Source organism: Hemitrygon akajei, chromosome 15 (assembly GCF_048418815.1).
Source record: "Hemitrygon akajei chromosome 15, sHemAka1.3, whole genome shotgun sequence".
In the NCBI taxonomy this organism is placed as follows: Eukaryota; Metazoa; Chordata; class Chondrichthyes; order Myliobatiformes; family Dasyatidae; genus Hemitrygon; species Hemitrygon akajei.
Genome location: NC_133138.1, coordinates 20180779 through 20206836, shown reverse-complemented (window position 1 = coordinate 20206836; position 26058 = coordinate 20180779). Strand labels below are relative to the sequence as shown.

The window sequence follows — 26058 nt, the reverse complement described above, 5'->3', positions numbered from 1 at the left end:
TGTTGTAAGCTACACAAATGAAATAAGAAGTGTTCTATTTTGCAGTTGGTCTCACCATAGTAGTGAAGAAGCCAGAGGCAAGATAGGTTGCTGTGGGATTAGAGGAACTGAAATTATGTATGACTGTAAATTCAAGATTGCTGTTGCAGACAGAGGACAGGTGCTCTGCAAAATAATCACCTTGTCTAAGCCTAGTCTTGCTGATGTAAAAGGAGGCCATATCACAAGTATCAAATGTGATAGATGAGGTTGGAGGAAGTACACATGCACCTCTGCCCATACATGCATCCTCCTAAAGTGGCAAGGGAGGATGTTCGGGGGCAAGATTTGCATCTCCTGCAGTTGCAAGGGAAAATGCAAGGGAGGACGGTGGGCAGGGATGAGTGAACCAGAAAGTCACAGAGAGAGTGGTTTCTGGGCTCAATGTAATGGGGAGAAGACAAGAAATATGTGACTGCTGGTAGGCTCCCATTGCAGTTGGATGAAATGGTGAACAGTTTACTTTCATTGATTCAGGTCCTGAAAACTCAACAACATCTAATTACATTGCCTAATAGATTCAGAAATTCAAACATTAATCCAAACGTCAAAAGGTGAAATGTGCTGCTTCTTTTAAATTTATGAATGTGCCAGATATGCTGTATATTTCCACTAACAGCTCTATGAGATCTGGAGATTTAAAATCCCTACAGAGCATTACTGTAGAATTAATCCTACAAATAAAACTCAAGGCTAACATAATGGTAATACAGAGCGAACGCATACAATTTGCCAATAAAACATTTTTTGATTTTAGGCAGTGAGGCAGACTTTGGTAGACTAAATCTTTATTTTGTGAAAGAGACATGCATTGCTCAAAGGGAACTACTGATAGCAATAGGGCAGGAGTTATGCTGGAACAAAGACAGGTGCTTTGATTATGTTGGCTGCTTTACAGAGACAGAGAGAAGTATAGATAGAATCCATAGATGGGAGACTGGTTTGTTATGTGCTGAGCTGTGTCCACAACTCTCTGCAGTTCCTCGTAGTCATGGGTAGAGAAACAGCTGCCATACCAAGCCATCATACATCCAGATAGAATACTTTCTATGATGCATCAATAAAATTGATAAGGGTCTATGGGGACATGCCAAATTTCTTTAGTCTCCTGAGGAAGCAGAGGTGTTGGTGATCTTTCTTCTCTGTGACATCAACATGGTTGGACCAGAGCACGCAATTGGTAATGTTCACACCAGGGAGTTTGAAGCTCCCAATCCTTCAAGCTATCGATAAATGAATTTATGCTGTGACAACTCTGGCCTTAAAAATGAACTTTTACAAGCGATGAGACTCAATTGTTATACACAAATATTTATTCCTTTGTTAACTATTGAAGACAATTAATCTCATTTTTTATTCCAAACTTTTTTTTATCTTTCTCTTCATTATTTGCCAGTGAGTTTACCCACTCTAAACCCCTTTCTGTCCTTAGTTAATTTCAGACATTTTCAAAAGGACGAAGGAGATACCACATTCAGAAAGGTCACAGATGACTAGTTTCCATCATTTTGCCACCCAGAGCATACATATTATATACCTAAATGTGCAAAGACAAATCAAACTAGCAGCAGCATCATTATATGCTCTGCCACATCAGAGATTGACTTGCCCTGACCCGTTGAAAAAAAATCGTACTCCCAGAAAAATAGAATGCTAATTTTGTACAAATTTGAACCATTTCTGACCGTTTTTTCATCCTTCCCTTTCTTTATAGAATTGACCTCTACAGGATCATGACCAATTCAGCCTATAATATAAGAAATGTGGCAAGTACACAGCAGGCATGGTGAGAGTAGTAGCCAAGTCAAATACAATTTATCAGAAGTTGCTGAAGAACCCACCTTTGGGCAGCAGGTTCCATATCTAAACAGTGTGGGGAAAATATTCTCTTCAGTTGTTTTCCCAGTAATTATGTATTTATGAGCTCTTGTTAACTTCTCTTCTCATTATGTATAGCTTCACTGTAAATATTTTATGAAAACTTCCATTATTTTAAGCATCCTCATTAACTCTCACCTTATTTTGTTTTGGCTCTGGAATCAGCAAGCAAATGAGGATTTTTGTTTGCATTGTTAAACAAGAAAGCAGTGCCTGTGTAAATTAGAAGTAAATTCACAAAGTCAATTTTAAAAATGAACTGGTTAAATACTCAAAAGGATAAAAATAATAAAGGTTGTGGGAAAAGAACAGGGTGAATGATATGCATTAAATAGTACTGCCAAACAGGAAACAAAGTCACAACAGACAAAATGAAAACAGAAGAGACTGCAAGTGCTGGAATTTGGAGTGACACACAAACTCAGAAGGTCAGACAAGATCTATGGAGGGAAATAAAGTCAATAGATAAAATGGACTTTTGTATCAATCTGTGATGATAAAAAAATTCAGATAATCATCAGTACCCATGTTTCATCCTAGTAAGCTTGCTTTTCATCTTCAAAATCTTGATTCTGTGTTTCAAACTTTACAATGTAGTCATGTAATACTTTTACACAGGTTTCTTTATTCTGAAATAAAATATCTCCATTTATAAAATCTAATACCAACATCACATTTGATATCTGAAACTTCCATTTCATTTTGTCTTTGTCAAGGATTTGTAAATAGATACGTCCAGGGCCCTCTGTTCCCTTAACTTGACCATGTAGATATTACCCTGCTGCACATGTTCATCCAATTTTCTAACAAGCAAATACAATTTCATCAGCCATTTGCCTCCCACTTCACTGGCCAATCTAGCAACCTCTCTACAAACCATTATGTTTTCTGTAGAAATTTACAAAATAATAAGCGCTCTTCCCTTTCAGTCACTGTGCATGTACGTGCCGGTATTTTCAGAGGAACATATTGCACGGGAAAAGGTCATTCAGACTTATTTACCTATGCTAACCATTGGACCAATTCCAACGCCTGGTACTTGTTTGGCTTTCCCTTTCAAGTACTTTCCTGCAACCCGAATATCAGGATTGAAAATAAGCGGGATCATTTAAGATCAGAAGTGTATTTTTACAGCAGAAGAGTATGTAGGACTGGATCATTCACCCCCACCACCGTCGGCTGCGCTATTCAAACGATTCGGAGCGGATCTTTTCCCTGCAACCCAATCCGTCTACCTCCTTTCTACTTTGAAGGAGGGCAGCATTCACAAGAACGGAAGAACTGTGCAGGGTTTTAAGGGCATTACGGCAAGGACCGAACGTCGCAACGCTCCTTTTGTGGTAATTACGGCAGCAATGTACCTGACTGACAACCTGTATGACGTCATGTTGCAAGTCACGAGCCCTGGGAAGCGGGGCTTTTCGGCATCGGGCGCAGAGGGGGGGAAAGGGGAGGAAACGCACCCCAGTTGGAAGCGCTTAGACTGAAGAGACTCTTTACTATTAATAACGGCCACCGGGGGGGAGGGAAAAAGAACGGAATAGGGCAACTCTGGCCGTTGGAAAGCTTTTTGTGTGCGCGCATTTCGGAAGGTGGTGCTGAAGGGAACTGATTCAGTACTGCGGGCGTGCGAAGCGCGAAGGGGGTCAGGGCTGTTCGCTCCCTCCCTCCCTCCCAACGCCGGCTAAACAAACATGGAGGCCATAGCGTGAGGAGGAGAAGGAGAGGCAGCCTTCGATCACCATCGTCATCCCCCCCGTTAATCGCCGGCGGAAAGCGAGGCGGGGAGAGGGGGAACTACCGATCCCGAGGAGCCGAGCAGCACTCGGTGTCTCTCCCTCCACCCCTTCCACTTTCCTATGGAGCGGCTTGATTTCAGGACAACCTGCTGCTCGCGATGCCCAAGTCGAATAAAGAGGGCGGTGGAGAGTTGCCCCTGCCGCCCGGCTGGGAGGAGGCTACGGATTACGATGGCAAGCTGTACTACATCGACCACAACACCAAGCAGACCAGCTGGGTGGATCCGCGCGACAGGTGCGTAGACACCGGCTCGCGCTCTCCCCCTCTTTCTTTTACCCCCCTCGCTCCCTGCCCGCTTGTTAAATAAGGGGTCCGACCGGGTGGCATCTGTGCGCGTGCGCAGCGTCTCAAGCGAGGAGAAGTGGGGGGGGGGGAGAGAAGGTGGCTGCTGAGGGAACGTCGTTTGCAACTGCGCATGCGTCGTCTGCCGATCGCGGGGCGGTGGGTGGGATCCAGTCGCGGGACTGCGTCTGCGCAGCATTCCAAACTCTCTCGCCCCATTCTGGAGGTCATTGCGTTTCGCGTGCTTAACATTCCTGGGATAGTTTGCCCGTGGGAAAAAAAAAGGCACGGCGCTTGAAAAGACACGTAGATTTTTGCGCCTGACTTTTATTTTAAAGTGTAATTCGTTTACACTACGGGGCAGATTATATTGTAAACATTGAAATTAACTTCATGAAGTGGTATTATTGGCAAGGTCAGGTTTTATTGTACTTAAAAGGATGTTAAGAAGGCACCTGCTTGCATAATAGCAGTACAGTACTTTTCTCCTTTTTTTGCGTGGATGGCCAAGGTCAAAGAAGCACAATGTACATTTGCACAGGGGTATTGAAAAGCTTGCAGACCTTACTTGGCAGCAACACCACAGGCACAGTGACAAGAAAAACGTAAATATAACTTCTGACTTGAGTATCATGACGGGTGAACAATTATTTCCCTGTGTTTCTGGAAAGGAATTTTGCAAGTAATTTGTTGCCATGTACTTATTGCCCTTACACCTCATAAGAATAAGGGGTAGGCCATTTGGAACGGAGTTCAGGAAAAACTTTTGCACCCAGAGAGTTGTGGACCTATGGAATGCTCTGCCTCAGAAGACAGTGGAGGCCAATTCTCTGGATGCTTTCAAGAAAGAGTTAGATAGAGCTCTTAAAGATAGCAGAGTCAAGGGATATGGGGAGAAGGCAGGAACGGGGTACTGATTGTGAATGATCACCCATGATCATGTTGAATGGTGGTGCTGGCTCGAAGGACCGAATGGCCTACTCCTGCAGCTATTGTCTATTGAAAGATTGTACGCACAGTAGCCAAGGAGTGCCCTTGAAAATGGGATGTAAATAACCAACAAGATCCTACCCTGGATGGTATGCTATTGTAGGCAATATATAGTTAATGCAACAATTTTAACATCTCAGATTTTGTTCATTTTCAGTCATGAGATGTATATCCTTTGGCTGCCTTTTGAGAAAGTATTTTACGTTCTCTAAACATAGAGAGCAAAGTGTAAACAGTGAATGTGTGGGTCTTGGTGGACAAAGGAGTGAACTATGGAGAACCGGATGATGTGGATGAGCTCCTAAGTGAATACTTCTCACATGTATTTACTAAGGAAAGGGCATAGAAGATAATGAATTCATGCTAACTTTACATTCCTTAATAAACAAAATACTAATATTGTTCCCTTTTTTAGGAGGGCAGGAGGAGTCAGCCAGGTAACTGTTGACAGTGAGCCTAATGGCAGTGGTAGGAAAATTAGTGGAGAAAATGCTTTTCTAAGGGATGTACATTTAGAAAGGCAAGGGCTGATCAGGGGTAGTTTCCATAGCTTTGTGTGGGCGAATTCCTGTCTCACTAATTTGAATGAGGAGGTAACGAAGGTTGATGATTCTTAGATGTTGCCTATATAGACCTTAGGCATTTGACAAGGCACCACAAGCCACATGGAAAGTTGGACAATGTCTGTTGTACATTGGTAATGTAGAATACTGCAAGTCTGGCTTATTGGTGAGACTGATGTAGGGGAGCTGCATGGCCTTAGTTGTAGCACAGACTACGCCTCATGCTGCAGGGTCGCTTGATGTAGAAGTGACACTGAAGGCGGTGTGAAGCGGCGTTCATGCTGGATTGGGGTTGGTCCCCTCCTGTTGATGCTGCCCTCCATGTTCGCTGGGTAGAAGACAAGCTGGATTGTACTCCTCTTTGGACGGCTGTGGGTTTGTTCTTGCCATAGACTCAGATTTGGGCTATATATTTTTTTCATGCAATTATATGTTTACTGCTATTTTATATGTGCTATATGTGCCTTGTGCTGTGTATGACTGTTGGTACTGTGTTTAGCACCTTGGCTCTGGAGGAATGCTGTTTCACTTGTCTGTATTCATGGGTATCCACGTATGGTTGAATGACAATTAAACTTGAATCCAAGGTGATTTGATTAATAGGATCCAAACTTGGCTTGGTGATTAGAAGCAGAGAGCTGTGGCAGAATTATGTTTTTTCTGATTGAACCACAGATCAGTGCTGGGACCAGTGTTATTTGTGATATACTGTAAATGACTTGGAAGTGAATTGTAGGAGGTATGAAAGCTGAGTTTGTCATATGCACAAATACATGTATGTACGGGTACAATGAAATACTTGGAGCATTACAGGCACATACCTTCATATAAGCAGCATTTGCAAGAAAGTCAAATTAAGGTTTTACAAAGAAGTACACAAATAGAACAAAAATCTCATGTGACAACACAAATGTTAGTGATGTGGATAGCAAGGCATTATCTTAAGTTATATAGGGATATAGATCAGATGGAAAGTTGGCCAGAGCATTGGTGGATAGACTTTAATCTTAACAAGTGTAAAGTGATGCATGTCAGGAAATCAAATAATGGAAGGATGTATACAGTAAACAAAAGGGTGATAAGGAATGTTGATGAACAGTGTACAGATGGCCCTTAGGGGTTCATATCCTAACATCCCTGGAAAAGAAGGCATAAGACATGCTTGCATTCATTGGATGGGGCATAGAATATAAAAGTTGGGAGATTGCAACTTTATAAAACACTACATTTGAAGTATTATGTACACTTCTGACTGCCACACTATTGGGAAAGTGTGATTGAGCGGGACAAAATGCAAAGAAGTTACATCAGATGTCGTCTCGATAGGAACGCTTTAATTATGGGGAGAAAATGGAAAGGCTGGGGTGTATTTAATAGAATGAAGGAAGCCAAAGAATAACCTAATAAACTATTAAATTATGAGGCATGGACAGGATAAATAGATCATCTTTGCAAGCAGAGACTACAAGTTAAGAGAGAGGATTTTTAAGGGATAAGCTTTTTCTTGCACAGAGTGATTGATATCTGAACTGACTGCCAGAGGAGGTGTTAGAATCAAATAGAATTAAATATTCAAAGTATATTTATTATCAAAGTATGTATAGAGTACAGAACCCTGAAATTCATCTTCCCCACAGACAGTCATGAAACAAAGAAGAACTATGGAACCAACCCATTCAAAGAAAAGTATCAACGTCAGACCCCCCCACCATGCACAAAAAAATGCACAAATGACAAAAAAAAGGAGCGAAAACACAGAATATAAAACACAAAATCAAAAGGCATATTTCAATTCATTTCAGCTCAGTATTCATTATGTGCAGACTGGCCTGATTCAAAAATCGCCCAAAAATAGTAACAAAAAAGGAGCGACCAGAACTAGAACACTTTATCATAAACCTGAATAAAAGATTCAAAGGTTTATTTATTATGGAAATATGCAGCTTAAAATTTTTCTTCTAGGTAGCCATGAAAGAAAAGAAAGGAGCACAATCATCAACCCCCATATCCCCCTTCTCCACACAAAAAATACAAGCAAAAATGGAACAGGCATATCAAACCTCAAATCCCCTCTCCTGGCACAAAAAAACAATAAAAAGGGAACATGTACATCGACCCCCAAATATCCCTCCCTGAACAAAAAAAAAACCCAAGAAAGATCGGATGAAAAACAGAGTATAAAAAAAACTAAGACTGATAAAAGGTCTATAGTCCAAGTCCACATCCAAAATACAGAAAACCTGGGGAACACTCCTACCACTGCCATTAGGCTCACTGTCAACAGTTACCTGGCTGACTCCTCCTGCCCTCCTAAAAAAGGGAACAATACTAGTATTTTGTTTATTAAGGAATGTAAAGTTAGCATGAATTCATTATCTTCTATGCCCTTTCCTTAAAGTGGTAGACTTTTCTCTCTCCATAGCAGATCGATCAAAAGGCAGGCAGCCAGCGCTCAGCCTCCACATTTGCCATAATGTTTTAATCCCCCTCGTCGCTTTAATTGGGGAAAGTGAAAGCTTTAATCGGCTCGCAGCCTGCCTGCCATGAGGTTTGTGCAGGCTGCCTCTGTCTCCTAGAATCCTCTCAGAGCACTGTGCTGGAACACCCAAAAATCTCCAAACAGCAGATCGCAGGCTCCAACAGTTCCAGAATCACATCCAAGATGAAAAACAAACATAAAAGACATAAGAGAAGTGAAATATATGGTTTCATGATCTATCCAGAAGATGTCGACCGAAGGAGCATTGTAGGCGGGTACCATCTTGAGCAGAGTCCAAATCTATAAATGTGTGAATTAAATCTTGCTCCGGTCCCATCCTCCGACAGAATTGAGGGAGAAAGAGTTCACTGGTTCTTAAGAACCTTTCCTCAGGAGGAGAGAACGAGAGACCACCACATACAGACACTTTCCCTGGCAGAAATGAGTGAGAGGCTGGTAAACAACGCTGAACACTCACTCACCTTCTGCACCCACCTCGATGATTTTCAGTCTTCCTAGGCACTTTAATTGGTAAGAGATGGAGTTGGTCATGGGCTCATGCCCCGTCTCCTGGCCTCCATGTCTCATCCTTTGGCCAGAGCCTCATGGAACACTCTTGGAGACAGCAAAGCGCCGGATCCCTAATTGGAACAAAATTATGTGCCAGAATATAGATGACAGGCTCTAAAAGGAGCAGAACCTTACCTGAAATTAAAAAAAATGTAAAGAAGTGAAAGGAATTGCTTTGTGAACCAACTTTGGGATGGCACCTTTGGTAGTTTTATTCACTGCTGCCAACTTCCCAATAGTAAATGACCACATTTTAAAGACAAACTGCACTTAAATAGGCAAGGCATAGAAGGATACGGATCTGATGCAGGCAAACAGAAATAGTGTAGGTAGCAAATAGTTGGGCTTGGCAGTGAAAACCTTGTTCCTGTATCATATAACTCAATGACAAGGTACCTCACCCATGGAAGGTATTCCTGTTATTTGACAGGCATGCCATTCAATACCCAAAGTATTGACACAAGTAATTCACTGCAGAAAACAAAATAGTGGAAACACCTTATTTGTCAAGCAACATCTCTGGACAGAAAGGCAAAAATGACATTCATATTCTCATCCTCATTGTTCAGTGAGATTGCTGTTGCTCGATTCCATTTTACCTTCCCTAGCTTACCAACAGGATTTTTAGCAAAAATGCTCCTTTTCCCATGTATAGATTTAGGTGTCAGCCACTGCGTTTTGAGCTTGCTTTTCCATTAGTAAGATCATGAGTTCAACAACTCATTCCTTTCTAGCTATGATAACCTTTCAACCCCTTGCTTATCAAGTATCTATGTACCACAGACATAAAAAAATAATTTGTTGTCTGCTCTTCAAATGTTAGTGATATGGATACCACAAGCAAGGTTGCAGTTTATTGTGTTGTTTCCCCTTGTTGGATGACAGTTACAAGCCACCATACTGGTGGGTTGAGAATTGCACGTAGCTGGCAAGTCTTCTTCTCTGAAGATGTTTACTGAGAGTTTATGTGCTGAAACTTTATGGGACAAGTATGAGTATTAGTTGTTTATTCAATTTCTCAAAGTTCTCGAATTTACTTTCTGCAATTGCCTTACATTATGCTTCTAGATGATTGAACCAATCCTCTAGTTCAATAATTAACTCCAATTTAACCTGCAATCATCTTTGGCCTCTTTCGTTCTCAAACTACATCTAGGCACTTAGGAACACTGAAAATATAACAGAAAATGCTAGAAAAACTTGGCAGGTTGGGCAGCATTGGACAGAGAAATGTTTACAAGTTTCTGAATGAACCTGCCGAGTGTTCCTTGCATCTCCTGTTTTTATTTCAGATTTTGGGTGTCTGCTGTTTTTTGATTTTTTTTTTTTAAACTGGCATGGCGTCTCTGTGCATGCTGTTCAAAATCAATCTGATCTCTTCACCTGACATTGCTGCAGCATGACCCTAAGATTGAGTCATGAATAGTTTTATTTGTTGCAGATAAAAACTGGAAGTACAGAAGGCAAAATCTTGCAGCCCTTGCCAAAATGCTTTTAGTAGAAGGATTACAATGGCTCACCAATGTACTCCTAAGGACATTTGAGAGTGGGCAATAAATATTGGCTCTCCCTGGTATTCCTACATCCTATATAATGAATAAATAAAAATACAACTCTAACTAAAACTCGGCCTTGCTGATCTGCTGGTCTTTTCTTTGTTCACACATTATTCTTGTCTCTTCTGATTTCTATTGAATTCATCTCGAAATGAAGATCATTGATCATGTTGTTTAATTGTTTTATGTTTTTGTCTCAATTTTTGCCAAATTATCTTATTTTTGATTTTGGACTTTTGACATGTTCCTTCCTGTAAAATAATGCCTTGTGTGGAATATAAGAATGTAATAATAGGAACAAAATATGAGCCCTTTCAACTTGGCTCTAAAATATATAGTTACAGCTAATGCAAACTTGTCCTCATCTTTACTTTCCTGCCTAAGTTCCATTTAGCTCTCTCTACTCCCTTGTAGAAAAAAACCGATGACCTTGAAAATATCCTGTGGTTCTCAGGGGCCACAGAATTTCCAAGCTTCATGAAAATTCAGGAAAAAATAATTCTAATTCTTCTGTGTCCTAAATGGATGAACATGTTTTCTGAAACTGGGCATACAGTTTCTAGATTTTCCAATAAGAGGAAATATCCTTGCAGCAAGCATCTTGCCAAACCTCTCTAAGCTTTTGTTTTAGCAATGCTTCTCTCTAAACTCCAGTGAGTATGGACCCAGCTTGATTAACTTGTCCTTTTCAGATAGCCCACTCAACCCAGGAATCAACCTACTGAACCTTCTCCAAACTGTTCCAATGTAGAACACCTTTTCTTTTATGCTGCGCTCCTTTTGCCAAAGAAAAGTCAGAATTCCCCTTACCTTTCAGATTACGTGATGATTACTTGACTGTTTCCTGTACAAATGACATTGAGGTGCCTCTTATAAGCATTCTGCCATCTCCATTTAAACAGTATTTTGCTTTTCTGTTGCTCTACATTTTTCTCCGTCTGCCAGTTCTTTTGCTGCATGCTTAACCTCTGTACATACCTTTGCAAACTCATTGTGTCCTGTTGATGGTTTGTTGCTGCACCTTTATATACCATCAGCAAATTTGGTTGCAATGCAATTGACCCCTTTACCTAAGAATGTAGTATAGATTCCAAATATTTGAGGCCCTAGTTCACCAGTTTGAAAATGATCCACTTTTTACATTTTTTTGTATTAGCCAATCATCTATTATGTGTTCTATTAATGGCTACACAAGTTGATATGGTGGTACAGAATGAATATGGCATGTTTGCCTTTATTAATAAAAGAATTGAATTCAAAAATTGGGAAGTTATGTTGCAATTTTTTTTAACTACTGAGACTGACGGGATAGATGTTTATAAAATTATGAGAGACATGGATAGAGTAGACAGTCATTATAATTTTTTCCTATGTCTAATATCATGGGGCATGCATTTAAGATAAGAGGTAAGTTTAAAGGAGATTTATGGGGGAAGTTTCTTACACCATAGTAGTGGGTATCTGGGATGATGGTAGTTTCCATGCTTCTTTCAAACTCCACTGCAGCCCTGTTACCATGCTCAATTTAAATTCAGTGAGGCTCTGTTCCAATCCTCCTGTTAAATTCACTGCAGCTCTGTCCCCATTCTTGTTTTGAACTCACAGAGCCACTATTTTAATGTTCTTTTTAAACTTAAAGGCCCAGTTTCCCATATTCCTTTAAATTCACTGGGGCTTCCTATAAAGTAGGGCTGTTTAGCGAAAATGTACAATGTAACATCTAAAATAAATTGAATTTAAAATTTCTATGTATATCAATGGAAGCAACAACTAATGATGTAGAAAAAACTGTTCATCGCATGCCAGCAAGGCCCTGCCGTTGCATGATTATTGGACTTCTGAATCTCTGCATTTCATAGAGTCTATTTAGCTGTCCACTTCTTCCTCTATTATCATCTTACCAACATAAAAAATATTTCCCCTTCTTCAACAGCAATGTACTTTGTACCTTTCGCAAGATCAAGTGTGATTGGACCAGTTTATATATGCATATCCAGGTCACATTTAGGTTTATTTTATCAGGAAAGATGCGTGAATGGTGGTTTTAAGTATTGGAACAGAGCCCCACTGAATTTAAGTTGAGCATGTTAACAGGGCTGCAGTGGATTTTGAAAGAAGCATGGAAACTACCATCATCCCAGATACCTACTACTATGGTGTAAGAAACTTACCCCACAAATCTCCTTTAAACTTAACTCTTCTTATCTTAAATGCATGCCCTATGATATTAGACATAGGGAAAAATTATACTGGCTATCTACTCTATCCAGTCTTTCCTGGTGAAGCGACACTTCACCTGTGAGTCGACTGGTGTGATATACTGGATCCGGTACTCCTGGTGCGGCCTTCTATATATTGGTGAGACCCGACGCAGACTGGGAGACCGTTTCGCTGAACACCTATGCTCTGTCCGCCACAGAAATCTAATGCCCCTCCTCCCCTTCTTAACCATCCCTTATTTATTTAGATAGATAGATAGATACTTTATTCATCCCCATGGGGAAATTCAACTTTTTTTATTTCTCTCCCCTCTCTCCCTCCGAATCACTCCTTGCCTGCTCTCCATCTCCCTCTGGTGCACCCCTCCCCCTTTCTTTCTCTTTAGGCCTCCCGTCCCATGATCCTCTCCCTTCTCCAGCTGTGTATCCCTTTTGCCAATCAACTTTCCAGCTCTTAGCTTCATCCTTCCCCCTCCTGTCTTCTCCTATCATTTTGGATCTCCCCCTCCCACTTTCAAATCTCTTACTATCCTTTCTTTCAGTTAGTCCCGACAAAGGGTCTCGGCCCGAAACGTCGACTGTACTTCTTCCTATAGATGCTGCCTGGTCTGCTGCATTCCACCAGCATTTTGTGTGTGTTGCTTGAATGGTGGTTTGCAATTTTTGTAAGTGTGTTTCATCCTTTTCTTAATTTTATACCGCTTCTGACATAGGTATTTTGAAATCTAGCTGTTCACATGCAATTATTTCCCAGTTTTGTGGAATTTTTAAACATATTATAAGGTCTACAAGGAATTGGACTCTGCTTATTGACTTAGGTCATTGCCATCCGGATATTAGTATGATTTTTTGTATTTTTTTTTAGTGGCTGTTACTAACAGTTCCTTTCCAGGGGCTCTCAGGAGGTCTGCCTAATGCCAGTCTGTAGATATGTGAAATAATAGTATGCAAATTTAGGGACCAGGGAGGTTGGGTACCATCCTCCCTAGAAGCTGTATTTCAGTGGAGGTTGATTATAACATTGTATGAAAAAGCACTTCAAGAAAAGATTATTTATTTTCTTGGAGACCTCCAGTTTCCCAATTATAAGCTGCTGATTAAGTCATGAAAGACTCAGAACAGTATAGAATGCATCTCAACTACATACACAGTATAATATATAATACAACTATTATGCAAACATTCTCAGCAGAGTAAATTTTAAATTGTCACATTCAGCCCTAAAGATTTCTTACTCTTGTGGGATAACATCGTTCCTGATGAGGGTGGGGGTGGGTGTTATTCTGCTTGCCAGTTAAGACTTGTTCCTGTGATACAAAATCAGGTTATGGGGCCTCCACTGTGGTGGTTGTAGGAATTGACTTCGGTCTGCAAGAAGTGGTTCGGACACCTCTGGACACCTTTCTTCTGGATAATGGCATCCTGAAAATTGTGTGGCAAGCTATTTAATCTGCTGATCTATCCCAGGCCATCAGACAAAGCTTTGAGACAACACTTTCATTTTAACCATGCCAAGATGACCAGCATGTAGCTCCTCCAACACTAGCTCTCAGCTTGGATAGTACAATAATTCTCAATCACCACATAAGGCAACCCCCATCAAGGGCTGGTAAAAATGAGGGAACTGGAATTTCAGCTGCACTTTCCATCCATTTTGGATGTCCATGTAGACCTGAGACAGTGGGGAGTATTTTCGAGTTTCCCTTTGGATCATCTCTTCTGTAAAGGGGAGAATTTTGATTTCCATTAGGAGGAATATTTCAAGAGCAGTGTCCCCTTTTGTACATTTTTCAGGTATTTCCTTTTCTAAGGGTAAATGGGAAATCCATCATTTCTATAATTTGTCATCCTCTTGAATTTGTTCTTGTAATTTTGTCCTCCAAGAAACATAGCCTATCTTTACATTTGTGCTGTTAGTGGAACCTTCTTCTGTGGCTTGAAAATGGATACTAGTGGTTGATTATTAGTAATGAGGGTAAACTCTCTGCCATACAGGTACGAGTTGAAATGGTTTATGCCCAATCTAGTCTCAAAGCATCTCTGTCAATCTGTGTGTAATTTTTCTCTGTAGCAGTGAGGGAATATGATGCAAAGGCTATGGGACATTTACTTGCATCACAGGCAAGCTTAACTGGATGCTGTGGATTATAATGAGTGAGTACAGTGTCTGACATCACTATTCCCTTTGCCTTTTGGAAAGCCACCTCAGGCTGCTTTGTTCATTCTCATTTCTTCCTGATCTGTTCAAGGGACAGAACACAGTAGCCAGATATGGCAGGACTCTGTTATAGTAATTTACAAATCCTAAAAAAGCACCACAACTGTGACACTTCATTAGGCCTTGGGCTTTCCACCATTGCTTAAATGTTTTCAGCACACTTGTGTAAAAACTTGTGTATCCATGGTGTGACCACAGTAAGTGATGCTTGGCTTAAAGAATTTACACTAGTTGCATCGTGCTTAGAGCCCATAATCTTCCAATCTTTTTAATACTGCTTTGAGATTTTGGAGATGTTCCTTGCCATCCTCAACAGTAACAGTGATGTCATCTAGGTAGCACTGACTACCTGGGCAACTTTGCCACACCTGGTCCATTGCCAGAGTGCAGGTGTGGTGCTAATCCAAAGATAAGCCTATGACAGCAGTAAAGTCCTTTGTAAATGTTTATGGTTAGAAGCACTTTGGACTCTTCTTCCATCTCCAGTTGGACAGTGAGGGTATCCAGAATTCGAGAGCACAGCCTCAGAATTGAGGGCGACCTTTTAGAACAGAGGTAAGGAGGAATTTTTTTTTTAGCTGGAGTAGTGAATCTGTGAAATGCTCTGCCACAGACTGTAGTGGAGGCCAAGTCCATGGGTAAGGGCATCGGAAGATATAGTGAGAAAGCAGGTGTATGGGGTTGAGTGGGATCTGGGATCAGCCTTGATGGAATGGTGGAGCAGACTCGATGGACTGAATGGCCTAATTCTGCTCTTATGTCTTTTGGCCTTATCTGTAAGTAGGCCTCAGCTATGTCCACTCAGCTGATTTGTTTTCTACAAGAAAGATTTGCAAACATATCCTTTATCCTGGGATATTGATTTACATACTTTCAGTACTGCATTGATGGTCACCACTGATCCTGACAGACCCATTATTCTTAGCTGTTGGACCACTGGCATTGTCCATGGACTCCACTCAACCTCGGAAAGAATTCCTTCAACCTCCATCCATTCTCGCGCACTAGCTACTTTATTATGGATGGTATAAGGAACTGGGCGGCTATTGTAAAACATGGGTGTGGCATTTTCACAACACTGTTTTACCCTTGATACGTTTGAGTTTTCCAGTGCCATCTTTGAGCACTACCGAGGCATTGTCCAGTACTTAATTCAGTTTCAATTGACTCTATTGCAAGGGATGTGGCATGCAAATGGTGGCTGATCTCCAAAAAAGTTATAGTTGTCTCAACCAGTCATGACCCCATAGTGCTAGCCCTCATGGTTTTACCACATACAAGCCCAATGCAGTTTGTTGGTTGTTGTATTTCACTGTTACAAATGCCATTCTCACAGGAGTAATCTTTTCTCCAGTACAAGTTCTTAGTTGTATATCTGCAGGCTTCAGTTCAGTATCTTTGAAATTTGTTCAAACTCATTTTGTGTAATAACTGTTCCAGCTGAGTCAGTGTCCAAACCTACTTTAATTAATTTGCCTTCCACTTTTGATGCAAGACGTATTATTTGTTTCCTGTTAGTTTTCATATTATAAATCTCAGGGCTACCCAGTCCGGTGTCACTGTCATTATGATGCAGATTAGTGCTCTTTTTGAAACTGCAACTTGGTTTAAAAACCTTTTATCTTTACCTTTTCCCTGTGCAGTCCATTTACTTTTGTCTGCCTAATGTGCTCTTTCTACATGTCTTACTTTGTTGCATTTTCTGCAAGTTTTGCCTTTAAACCTGCGATGGTCTGGTGTGTGTAAGCCCTTTCCACAATGGTAGTACAATCTGTTCAGTCAGACACTGTTCTGTTTAGACACTGCAATTTTGTTCACACTCACTTTCATTCCTCACTGCAAAACAATTGCATCTCTGGCTCCTGTTTTAGTAGATAGTGATTTAAACTGCTCTTTTAAATGTAAGTTGTTCCTCAGTTAGGAGCAGTTTTTGAATGCATTCTTTTAAGAATCCACAAACTAAATGATCTCTTACTGCATCATTAAGCCCATCACTGAACTGGCAGTACTTGGACAAGTTGTTCAGTTCAGCCAAGTACACTGAAACAGACTCCCATTCCTTTTAATTCCGCTTATGAGCCCTAAAGTGTTCTGCAATTAACAATGGTTTCAGTTCTAAATGTACCTGCATAACTTTCATGATATCAGCAAAGCTCATTCCAGCTGGTTTGGTTGGAGCAGTCAAACTTCTAAGCAATCTGTGTGCTTTTCCAGCTGCTATATTCAGCAAAGCTGGCATTTGGTTTTCAATGGCAATTTCATTTGCTTCTAAATACTGCTCAATTTGTTCAGTACTGATTACATAATCCAGATATCTGTTGTGCATTTGGACATGTCCATTTTTTGATGCAGACTGCTATTTCTGCTTTTCTAAAATTTATTATTATTATCACTCGGTATGCAATGTTTATGAACCCATGAATTTTATCCATTTTCTGCCATTTTTAACTCAATTGTCTTTTTCTCCCTCTTACAAAGAAAAAAAATTCTGCGCTTTTTAAAAACTCCTCTCCCTCTTCCTTTTTAAAACTCTTGTCACCACTGTTAAATGTTTTGTAACTCTAAAACATAAAACTAATTGAAAGAAAAATTGGGGAGGGGGTTGGGGATAACTGATGTACATCAGTTTTACTTTAGAGAGGTTCACACTTACGTATGCCATTCACATACTTTTACATGTAACCCATCATGAATTATGTAAACAGTCTTTTAATCAAACAGTATATTTGCAATATTACTGGAAGATTAAAGACAGAACAATGTTAAGTAACTTTGGAATCTAAGCACCCAAGTTGATGGTATAAAAACATGTTTGTAGAGCTTGAACAATGTCAATAAAAGGCTTGCTGATGCAATTGAATATGACATACACTGTGATGCACTGTGCTGCAGGACTTGCACGTCTACCTGATGTTAAAAGAGCAAAATGTTAGTAAATGCGAAAACTTTCATACTTGATTAATGTAATTTAAGTTTCTGTGCCTTAATCCAATCCTTTAAGTCATGGGTTTTTTTAATGTTACAAATGACTGCTTGCTTACATCTTTTAAGAAATGTGTAATAAAATGCACCTACTTTTTAAATTGAGGCTTTTGGAATTTTGAAAACAAGGCAATGAATTTTAAGAGATCAAGAGCAGATCAAGAGATAAAAGCACTTCAAAAAAGAAAAAATAAACTTGTTTTCTAACCCTTCCATGAAATCTCTGCAACCTCTTCTAACCCTTCAAGTGGATTGCATTCTTCCATTTCTGACCTCAAGCACTTCCAGTTTTCAGTACTTCATCATTGGAGGCCATTACCTATGGACAGCAGTATATCATTTCATTCTGGTCTTTAGCCAATTTTTTCAGAGTTTTTTCTAAAGATATTTTATTTATTTGTATTTGAAGGAGAATATACAAAATACATAACACCCCTTAATTTGGAAAGCCAAAGGAATGATAACTTTTTCAGACTTGCTTATGGGGGATTGTTTAATGTCTTTCACTCAGTGGACAAATATGACTTACCTAATGCGCTCAACACACACAAAATGCTGGTGGGACGGAGCAGGCCAGGCAGCATCTATAGGAAGAAGCACTGTCGACATTTCGGGCCAAGACCCTTCATCAGGACACTTCTTAAGCACACTTTTTAGATATCTACAAATTAAGTATTTTTTATGTAGTTTACTTCCAAATTTTCCCTCTGCTTATTCACCCAGTATAATAGATACTCTCTTTCAGGCTAAAGCATTTCAAAAAGGACTGGTAGCCAATTTATAAATGGTTATTGAATTTGCGAATGGCATCTAACGATAAAATTAAAGCTGCGTGGGAATTGGAATTTCGAGAGTCTCTTTCAGATATCAATGGGATAAAAAATTTTATTTGGTAAATACTTCATCTATTTGTGCCTGTCATTCCTTGATGCAGTTCAAGGTAGTACATCGGGTACATATGTCAAAGGATAAATTAGCCCGTATCTTTTCCAAGATTAATCATATTTGCGACAGATGTAATATTGAGATGGCTACTTTAACTCGTATGTTTTGGTCTTGTATCAAGATAGATAATTATTGGAAAGATGTCTTTAAAACTTTATCAAAAGTCTTGTAATTGGACCTACTACTGAATTTATTTACAACAATTTTGGGGATCCCTCCACTGGAAGCAGGATATATTCCTGCTTCTGCTCAGCAGATGATAGCTTTTACAACTTTATTGGCTAGGAGAGCCATTTTGCTTAAATGGAAGGACTCTAATCCACCTACTTTACATTTGATATATCCTTTAAATTTGAAGAAACCTGCCAAGCTTTTATTCAATATTTTCATTCATATGGTTTGATTTATTGCTTGTTCTTCCAGTTGTTTTCTCGAAACTTTGGATTTGATCAGAAAGTTTCTCTTTCGGGTCAACACAAGCAACTACAATACACAGGAAATGGTGTGGGGACAGGGTACGGTTACACAAACAAAGAACAAGGGAAAAGCACTACAACAGCTATCCCCCTTGACCTTGGATAGCTGCGGCTCCCTTACCAGGACAAACGATAGACCTTCCCAAGCATAAATCAATGCACTTACCTCCAATGTGGTGGTCTGTAAGAGAGGGCTAGCCAAGGGCAAGTCTCACCTTTTAAAGCATGGGGCAGGGCGAAATAATCCAATTAAGGTGACCAATAATTTAGGTGTGCATTGATTAGTTGGGAGGGACCAAATGTTGATTGGCATGTGGTGTGTCCTCCGACCAGCCAGGTGGCAGTGCGTCTGTCACGTGGCCGGTATCTCTGGATACAGCTGCCCAGTCTCTTTTTTTTTTGTTTAATCGGGTTCTTTATGTATATAAAAATTATAGAAGTTTCTTTATCTTTTTTCTTTTCATGGAATAATCAGAAGAGAATCTATTATCTTATTTTTTATTATATACTATTAGATTAATACTATGTATGATCTTGATAGTTTATTTTACCTTTTATATGAATTATTGATATAGATATTTCAGATAATTCTTCTCTTGTTTATGTATATGTACTTTTAAAAAAATTAATAAAAAGATTGATAAAGAAAGAAAGGAAAAAGAACACTCCTAGAGAACTTCAACACTTGGACAGTTTCACTTTCGTGGTCCCAACTGGCTCAGCTTTAAGTGGACATATTCCTCTTCACCTACAATGAATAAATAAATAAACAAACACACGCACACACAGGTAGGTAGGTAGGTAGGTAGGTAGGTAGGTAGGTAGGTAGGTAGGTAGGTAGGTGTGTGTGTGTGTGTGTGTGTGTGTGTGTGTGTGTGTGTGTGTGTGTGTGTGTGTGTGTGTGTGTGTGTGTGTGTGTGTGTGTGTGTGTGTGTGTGTGTGTGTGTGTGTGTGTGTGTGTGTGTGTGTGTTCAGCTTGTTGCCAAAATGAGGTTGAAGGCAACGTCGGACTTCCTTAGGGACTCCAGCTCCAGATTTGTCATCAGTTTACTCCCGAAGCCTTTCCGATAAGTGGGTATGGCCGCAAGGCAGCAGAGGTTTGAAATCAGAGTTTTCCCTCTGTATATATGCACACACACATACATACAAAATGGAATGATCTCAGGGCCATATGCTTCTCCCTTGAACAAGAGCTCAACCGGTTTCCCTCCAGCAATACATTCATTCTAGCAACATATGCTTCAACTCCACCCACTTTCTCCAGAATTGAGATATTGCTATGCTATCTTAGATGGGCCCAAGCTTTGTTTGTCCTTTTGTTGGATATGTGGAACCTTGTTTGTGTTACTCTGGCACCTTTTATCTCAATTTTCTTTCCAGTACATTGAAGGTGATGTTGGTGCTGCTTCCTGTATTCATTACTTTAGCTGCCCTGCTCTCATCTTTATGCAGTCTATTTCTGTCTCTTGTCTTCTCTTTCTGGACCTCAGGGAATGGATTAGCAACAAAATTTTCCAATCTCATTGGCTCCTATAGCCTGCAATTGATGGAGGCAGGTACTGTCATAGCATTTAAAAAGTATCTGAAAGTGCACTTGAATTGGTAAGCCATCGAAGACCAAGTTGGGTACTTCACGAATAGCGGGAACATGATGGACCAAAGGGTTAGTTTCTCTGCTGAGTGATTCTGACTTTGGATATTTCTCGACTTGATGAGTGTTCCCTATATGTTCTGTTTTTACTTTCAATTTCCCATGTGTAATTTTTTTTAAATTTCATACATTTTCTGTTACTGCTCTCTCTGGAATTCAGTGATATATTAAGTTGGCTAATGCTGATGTGGCTTTGATATTAATGCTTCTGAACAGAGACTGAGAATTTAGTGTCATGAAATGAAATATGTTTGATTGGTCTATGAGGACATTATGAGATTTAGTGACTGTTCCAACTAACTCAAAGAATCCTATTATTCACATTTTCCACTGGTTTTTTTCTATATGTGATTGGATAAGCAATTACATTCTCTCTAGGGCTAATGTTTCTATTCCTCTCCATCAATGTATGTAGATCGTTGAACTATATTCTTTATCCACTTCAATTAATTTTTCAACAGCATGATAAAATAATAATAGAATACAAAAGATGCTTTGAAGTTGTGCCATCAATTTATTATCTTTCCATTTTTAAAAATGTTTTTTTGTATTTTTTGCCTTTTACTGTATTTTATGACAAATTTCATGCTCTTATATTGCTAAAAAAAAAATGTGTACATGGAGATTGAACAATGAATGCTGATGAACCCCAGGTCAGCAAGTCCTATGGTCAGCAAGCCCTGGGTTGGATACCGATGGTTGAGGACAAACGTTGGCAAGTCTGAATTCAAGGCCCAATGTCAGCAAGTCCGGGCCCAGGTGTCCCCACACATGGCGAGTCCCGAGGTTGGAGGCCTGTATGAGTGTGGAATTCAAACAATAATGTTCAAAGTCCTGTGGTTGACACCAAAGACGAAGTCTGAAGGTAGAGGCCCATGGGTTGGGTATGTCTGGAAGACAGGCCTGATGTAACTTGGAGGTAACCTTCTCCTGAGGTTGGTGGCCTGTCCTGGGATTGGAGGTCTGTCTGTATGTGAGTAGGTGAGTGGGAGAGAGAAAAGAGGCTTCTTTTGCTGTTCTTGTTATTGTTCTGCTGAATTTTGTGTGCATGTCATGTCAGCACCAGAAGGGATGGTGACTGTTGCAGGCTGCCCCAGCACATGTTGCATTGTTAGTGTAAACAACTTCACTTCACTGTTTCTAAGTCCTTATGATAAATTAATCTGAATCTAATTTCTTCTTTGCATGTTAGAGCTAGCCAATGTGCTGAATGTACATTAATTTTCAGTAATTTTGTTAGCTGGTGTTAATAAAGTGAGCTATAACTTATACTCTTAAAATTAGTTCTTGGTGTAATTAAGTAATACATTGACCTGATGGTATGCAAATTTAGGCGAGGATTATCTTAATTTGCATTCACATTTCTTACATATTTGAATCTGACATTAAATTATTAGTGATTGGCATAGATTAAAAAAAAAGTGAAGTAGATGGCCTAAAGATGTTACTAAAGCACGTTAACTGAAAATGGGTCCATAAATGCAAAATCAGTGTTTTGTTTCCAAATCGTGAAGAAGGCAAAAGGGAAGGCCAAAGGACAAAGCAGTGTATGACATTTGGAGACATGGCAGAGCATATCAGAACTTGACAGAATGTTGGCAAAAATACACACTATTCATCTTTAATCCACTGTAGTTCACATTGAAAAGATCTTTCCCATGTGTCATCAGTATTTGTCATTAATGAATCACAGCAAAGCATGTATATTTTTAAGGTGATGAAGCTGAAAGTCTCTGATATAACAATTGTTGAATAAATCAAGAGCAGTTATGTTTGCATAAAATTGTCATTTGTTGGATCTGATAGAGATATTTAAAGGAAACAAAGAAAATTTGAAAACATTTTGAATTTCAAGCACAACACTTACTCAGTTTCATCAGTTGTGTTCTTGTGTGATTGAAAAACATGGAGGTAGAAGATGGAAAATGGAAAACATACAAGAAAAACCTCTATGATTACACAGTTGGAATTTATTATAAAGAAATAAATATTCCTTTCTTGAAAATAATCATGATCATAGTATCTGTAAAACTCTTTGGCATATCAGAGAGGAAAATGAGGGCAAGAAATTGTGTCCCCTGTGATTTATACCTTTACGGATTGCACCTGATCCAGAGACCTTATTTTCCAATCTAGGTTTATTCCAGAGCCAAGATCATTCTAGCTTCAGACAGTGAACTGCAGTACATAGAACATAGAATAGTACAGCACATTACAGGCCCTTTGGCCCACAATGTTGTGCCGACCCTCAAACCCTGCCTCCCACATAACCCCCCCCCAACTTAAATTCCTCCATATACCTGTCTACTAGTCTCTTAAACTTCACTAGTGTATCTGCCTCCACCACTGACTCAGGCAGTGCATTCCACGCACCAGCCACTCTCTGAGTGAAAAACCTTCCTCTAATATCCCCCTTGAACTTCCCTCCCCTTACCCTAAAGCCATGTCCTCTTGTTACTGAGCTGTGGTGCCCTGGGGAAGAGGCGCTGCCTGTCCACTCTGTCTATTCCTCTTAATATCTTGTACACCTCTATTATGTCTCCTCTCATCCTCCTTCTCTCCAAAGAGTAAAGCCCTAGCTCCCTTAATCTCTGATCATAATCCATACTCTCTAAACCAGGCAGCATCCTGGTAAATCTCCTCTGTACCCTTTCCAATGCTTCCACATCCTTCCTATACTGAGGCGACCAGAACTGGACACAGTACTCCAAGTGTAGCCTAACTAGAGTTTTATAGAGCTGCATCATTACATTGCGTCTCTTAAACTCTATCCCTCAATTTATGAAAGCTAACACCCCATAAGCTTTCTTAACTACCCTATCTACCTGTGAGGCACCTTTCAGGGATCTGTGGACATGTACCCCCAGATCCCTCTGCTCCTCTGTACTACCAAGTATCCTGCCATTTACTTTGTACTCTGCCTTGGAGTTTGTCCTTCCAAAGTGTACCACCTCACACTTCTCCGGGTTGAACTCCATCTGCCACTTCTCAGCCCACTTCTGCATCCTATCAATGTCTCTCTGCAATCTTTGACAATCCTCTACACTATCTACAACACCACCAACCTTTGAGTCGTCTGGAAACTTGCCAACCCACTCTTCTACCCCCACATCCAGGTCTTTAATAAAAATCACAAAAAGTAGAGGTCCCAGAACAGATCCTTGTGGGACACCACTAGTCACAACCCTCCAATCTGAATGTACTCCCTCCACCATGACCCTCTGCCTTCTGCAGGCAAGCCAATTCTGAATCCACCTGGCCAAACTTCCCTGGATCCCATGCCTTCTGACTTTCTGAATTAGCCTACTGTGTGGAACCTTGTCAAATGCGTTATTAAAATCCATGTAGATCACATCCACTGCACTACCCTCATCTATATGCCTGGTCACTTTCTCAAAGAACTCTATCAGGCTTGTTAGGCATGATCTGCCCTTCACAAAGCCATGCTGACTATCTCTGATCAGACCATGATTCTCGAAATGCCCATAGATCCTATCTCTAAGAATCTTTTCCAACAGCTTTCCCACCACAGACATAAGGCTCACTGGTCTATAATTACCTGGACTATCCCTACTACCTTTTTTGAACAAGGGGACAACATTCGCCTCCCTCCAATCTTCTGGTACCATTCCCGTGGACAACGAGGACATAAAGATCCTAGCCAGAGGTTCAGCAATCTCTTCCCTTGCCTCGTGGAGCAGCCTGGGGAATATTCCGTCAGGCCCCGGGGACTTATCCGTCCTAATGTATTTTAACAACTCCAACACCTCCTCTCCCTTAATATCAACATGCTCCAGAACATCAACCTCACTCATATTGTCCTCACCGTCATCAAGTTCCCTCTCAGTGGTGAATACCGAAAAGAAGTATTCATTGAGGACCTCGCTCACTTCCACAGCCTCCAGGCACATCTTCCCACTTTTATCTCTAATTGGTCCTACCTTCACTCCTGTCATCCTTTTGTTCTTCACATAATTGAAAAATGCCTTGGGGTTTTCCTTTACCCTACTCGCCAAGGCCTTCTCATGCCCCTTTCTTGCTCTTCTCAGCCCCTTCTTAAGCTCCTTTCTTGCTACCCTATATTCCTCAATAGACCCATCTGATCCTTGCTTCCTAAACCTCACGTATGCTGCCTTCTTCCACCTGACTAGATTTTCCACTTCACTTGTCACCCATGGTTCCTTTGCCCTACCATTCTTTATCTTCCTCACCGGGACAAATTTATCCCTAACATCCTGCAAGAGATCCTTAAACATTGACCACATGTCCATAGTACATTTCCCTGCAAAAACATCATCCCAATTCACACCCGCAAGTTCTAGCCTTATAGCTTCATAATATGCCCTTCCCCAATTAAAAATTTTCCTGTCCTCTCTGATTCTGTCCTTTTCCATGATAATGCTAAAGGTCAGGGAGCGGTGATAACTGTCCCCCAGATGCTCACCCACTGACAGATCTGTGACCTGACCCGGTTCGTTACCTAATACTAGATCTAGTATGGCATTCCCCCTAGTCAGCCTGTCAACATACTGTGACAGGAATCCATACTGGACACACTTAACAAACTCTGCCCCCATCTAAACCCTTGGAACTAATCAAGTGCCAATCAATATTAGGGAAGTTAAAGTCACCCATGATAACAACCCTGTTATTTTTGCACCTTCCCAAAATCTGCCTCCCAATCTGCTCCTTGGTATCTCTGCTGCTACCAGGGGGCCTATAGAATACCCTCAGTAGAGTAACTGTTCCCTTCCTGTTCCTGACTTCCACCCATACTAACTTAAAAGAGGATCCTGCTACATTACCCACCCTTTCTGCAGCTGTAGTACACCAAACAATATTTGTTTATGTGTACACTTAGAGCACTAAATTATTGTTGATTCGATCATACAAGGAAAACATTTTAATAAACTTGTTTCCAGGATGAAAGTCTCTTTGAAAAAAATGTGAATCCTTCTCTGACTCCTGGGAATCCCTGCCTCAATGCAGTTCAGAGAATGCTCCTAGAACTTTGATTCTCTCAGGAGTATATTGAGGCCAAATGTTAGAAGAGGAAGAGGCTTGTAACAATCTGAACATATCCCTCCACCTGGTCAAACACCACCTGTTCTACCTATGACAGAGTCTTGAGATTTCACATGAGACTTGTTGGTGAACCCACAGAACTGTACTAGAAGCAATCACCCCAAGCCCGAGAGACTACCTGACCTGAATTACTTTTCAGGCATATTATATTCAGGGAATAAAGAACTATTATACTGTTGAGTTTGAGGTACACATAGTGCTCAGTTCAATTAAAGTCAAGTCAAGTTGCTTTTTATTGTCATTTCAACCATAAACTGCTGGTACAGTACACAGTAAAAATGAAACAACATTCCTCCAGGACCATGGTGCTACATGAAACAACACA

General features: G+C 40.3%; 1 protein-coding gene across 1 annotated transcript in view; it reads left to right on the top strand.

Annotated features, from left to right (window-relative positions):
* The first annotated feature begins 3364 nt into the window (after positions 1 to 3364).
* wwc1 (WW and C2 domain containing 1) overlaps positions 3365 to 26058 on the top strand; it is a 114000-nt gene continuing 91306 nt past the window's right edge. The window contains exon 1 of the mRNA XM_073067281.1: positions 3365 to 3951. Coding sequence (XP_072923382.1) covers positions 3815 to 3951 — 137 coding nt within the window. The 5' untranslated portion in view covers positions 3365 to 3814. The remainder of the gene's footprint in view (positions 3952 to 26058) is intronic.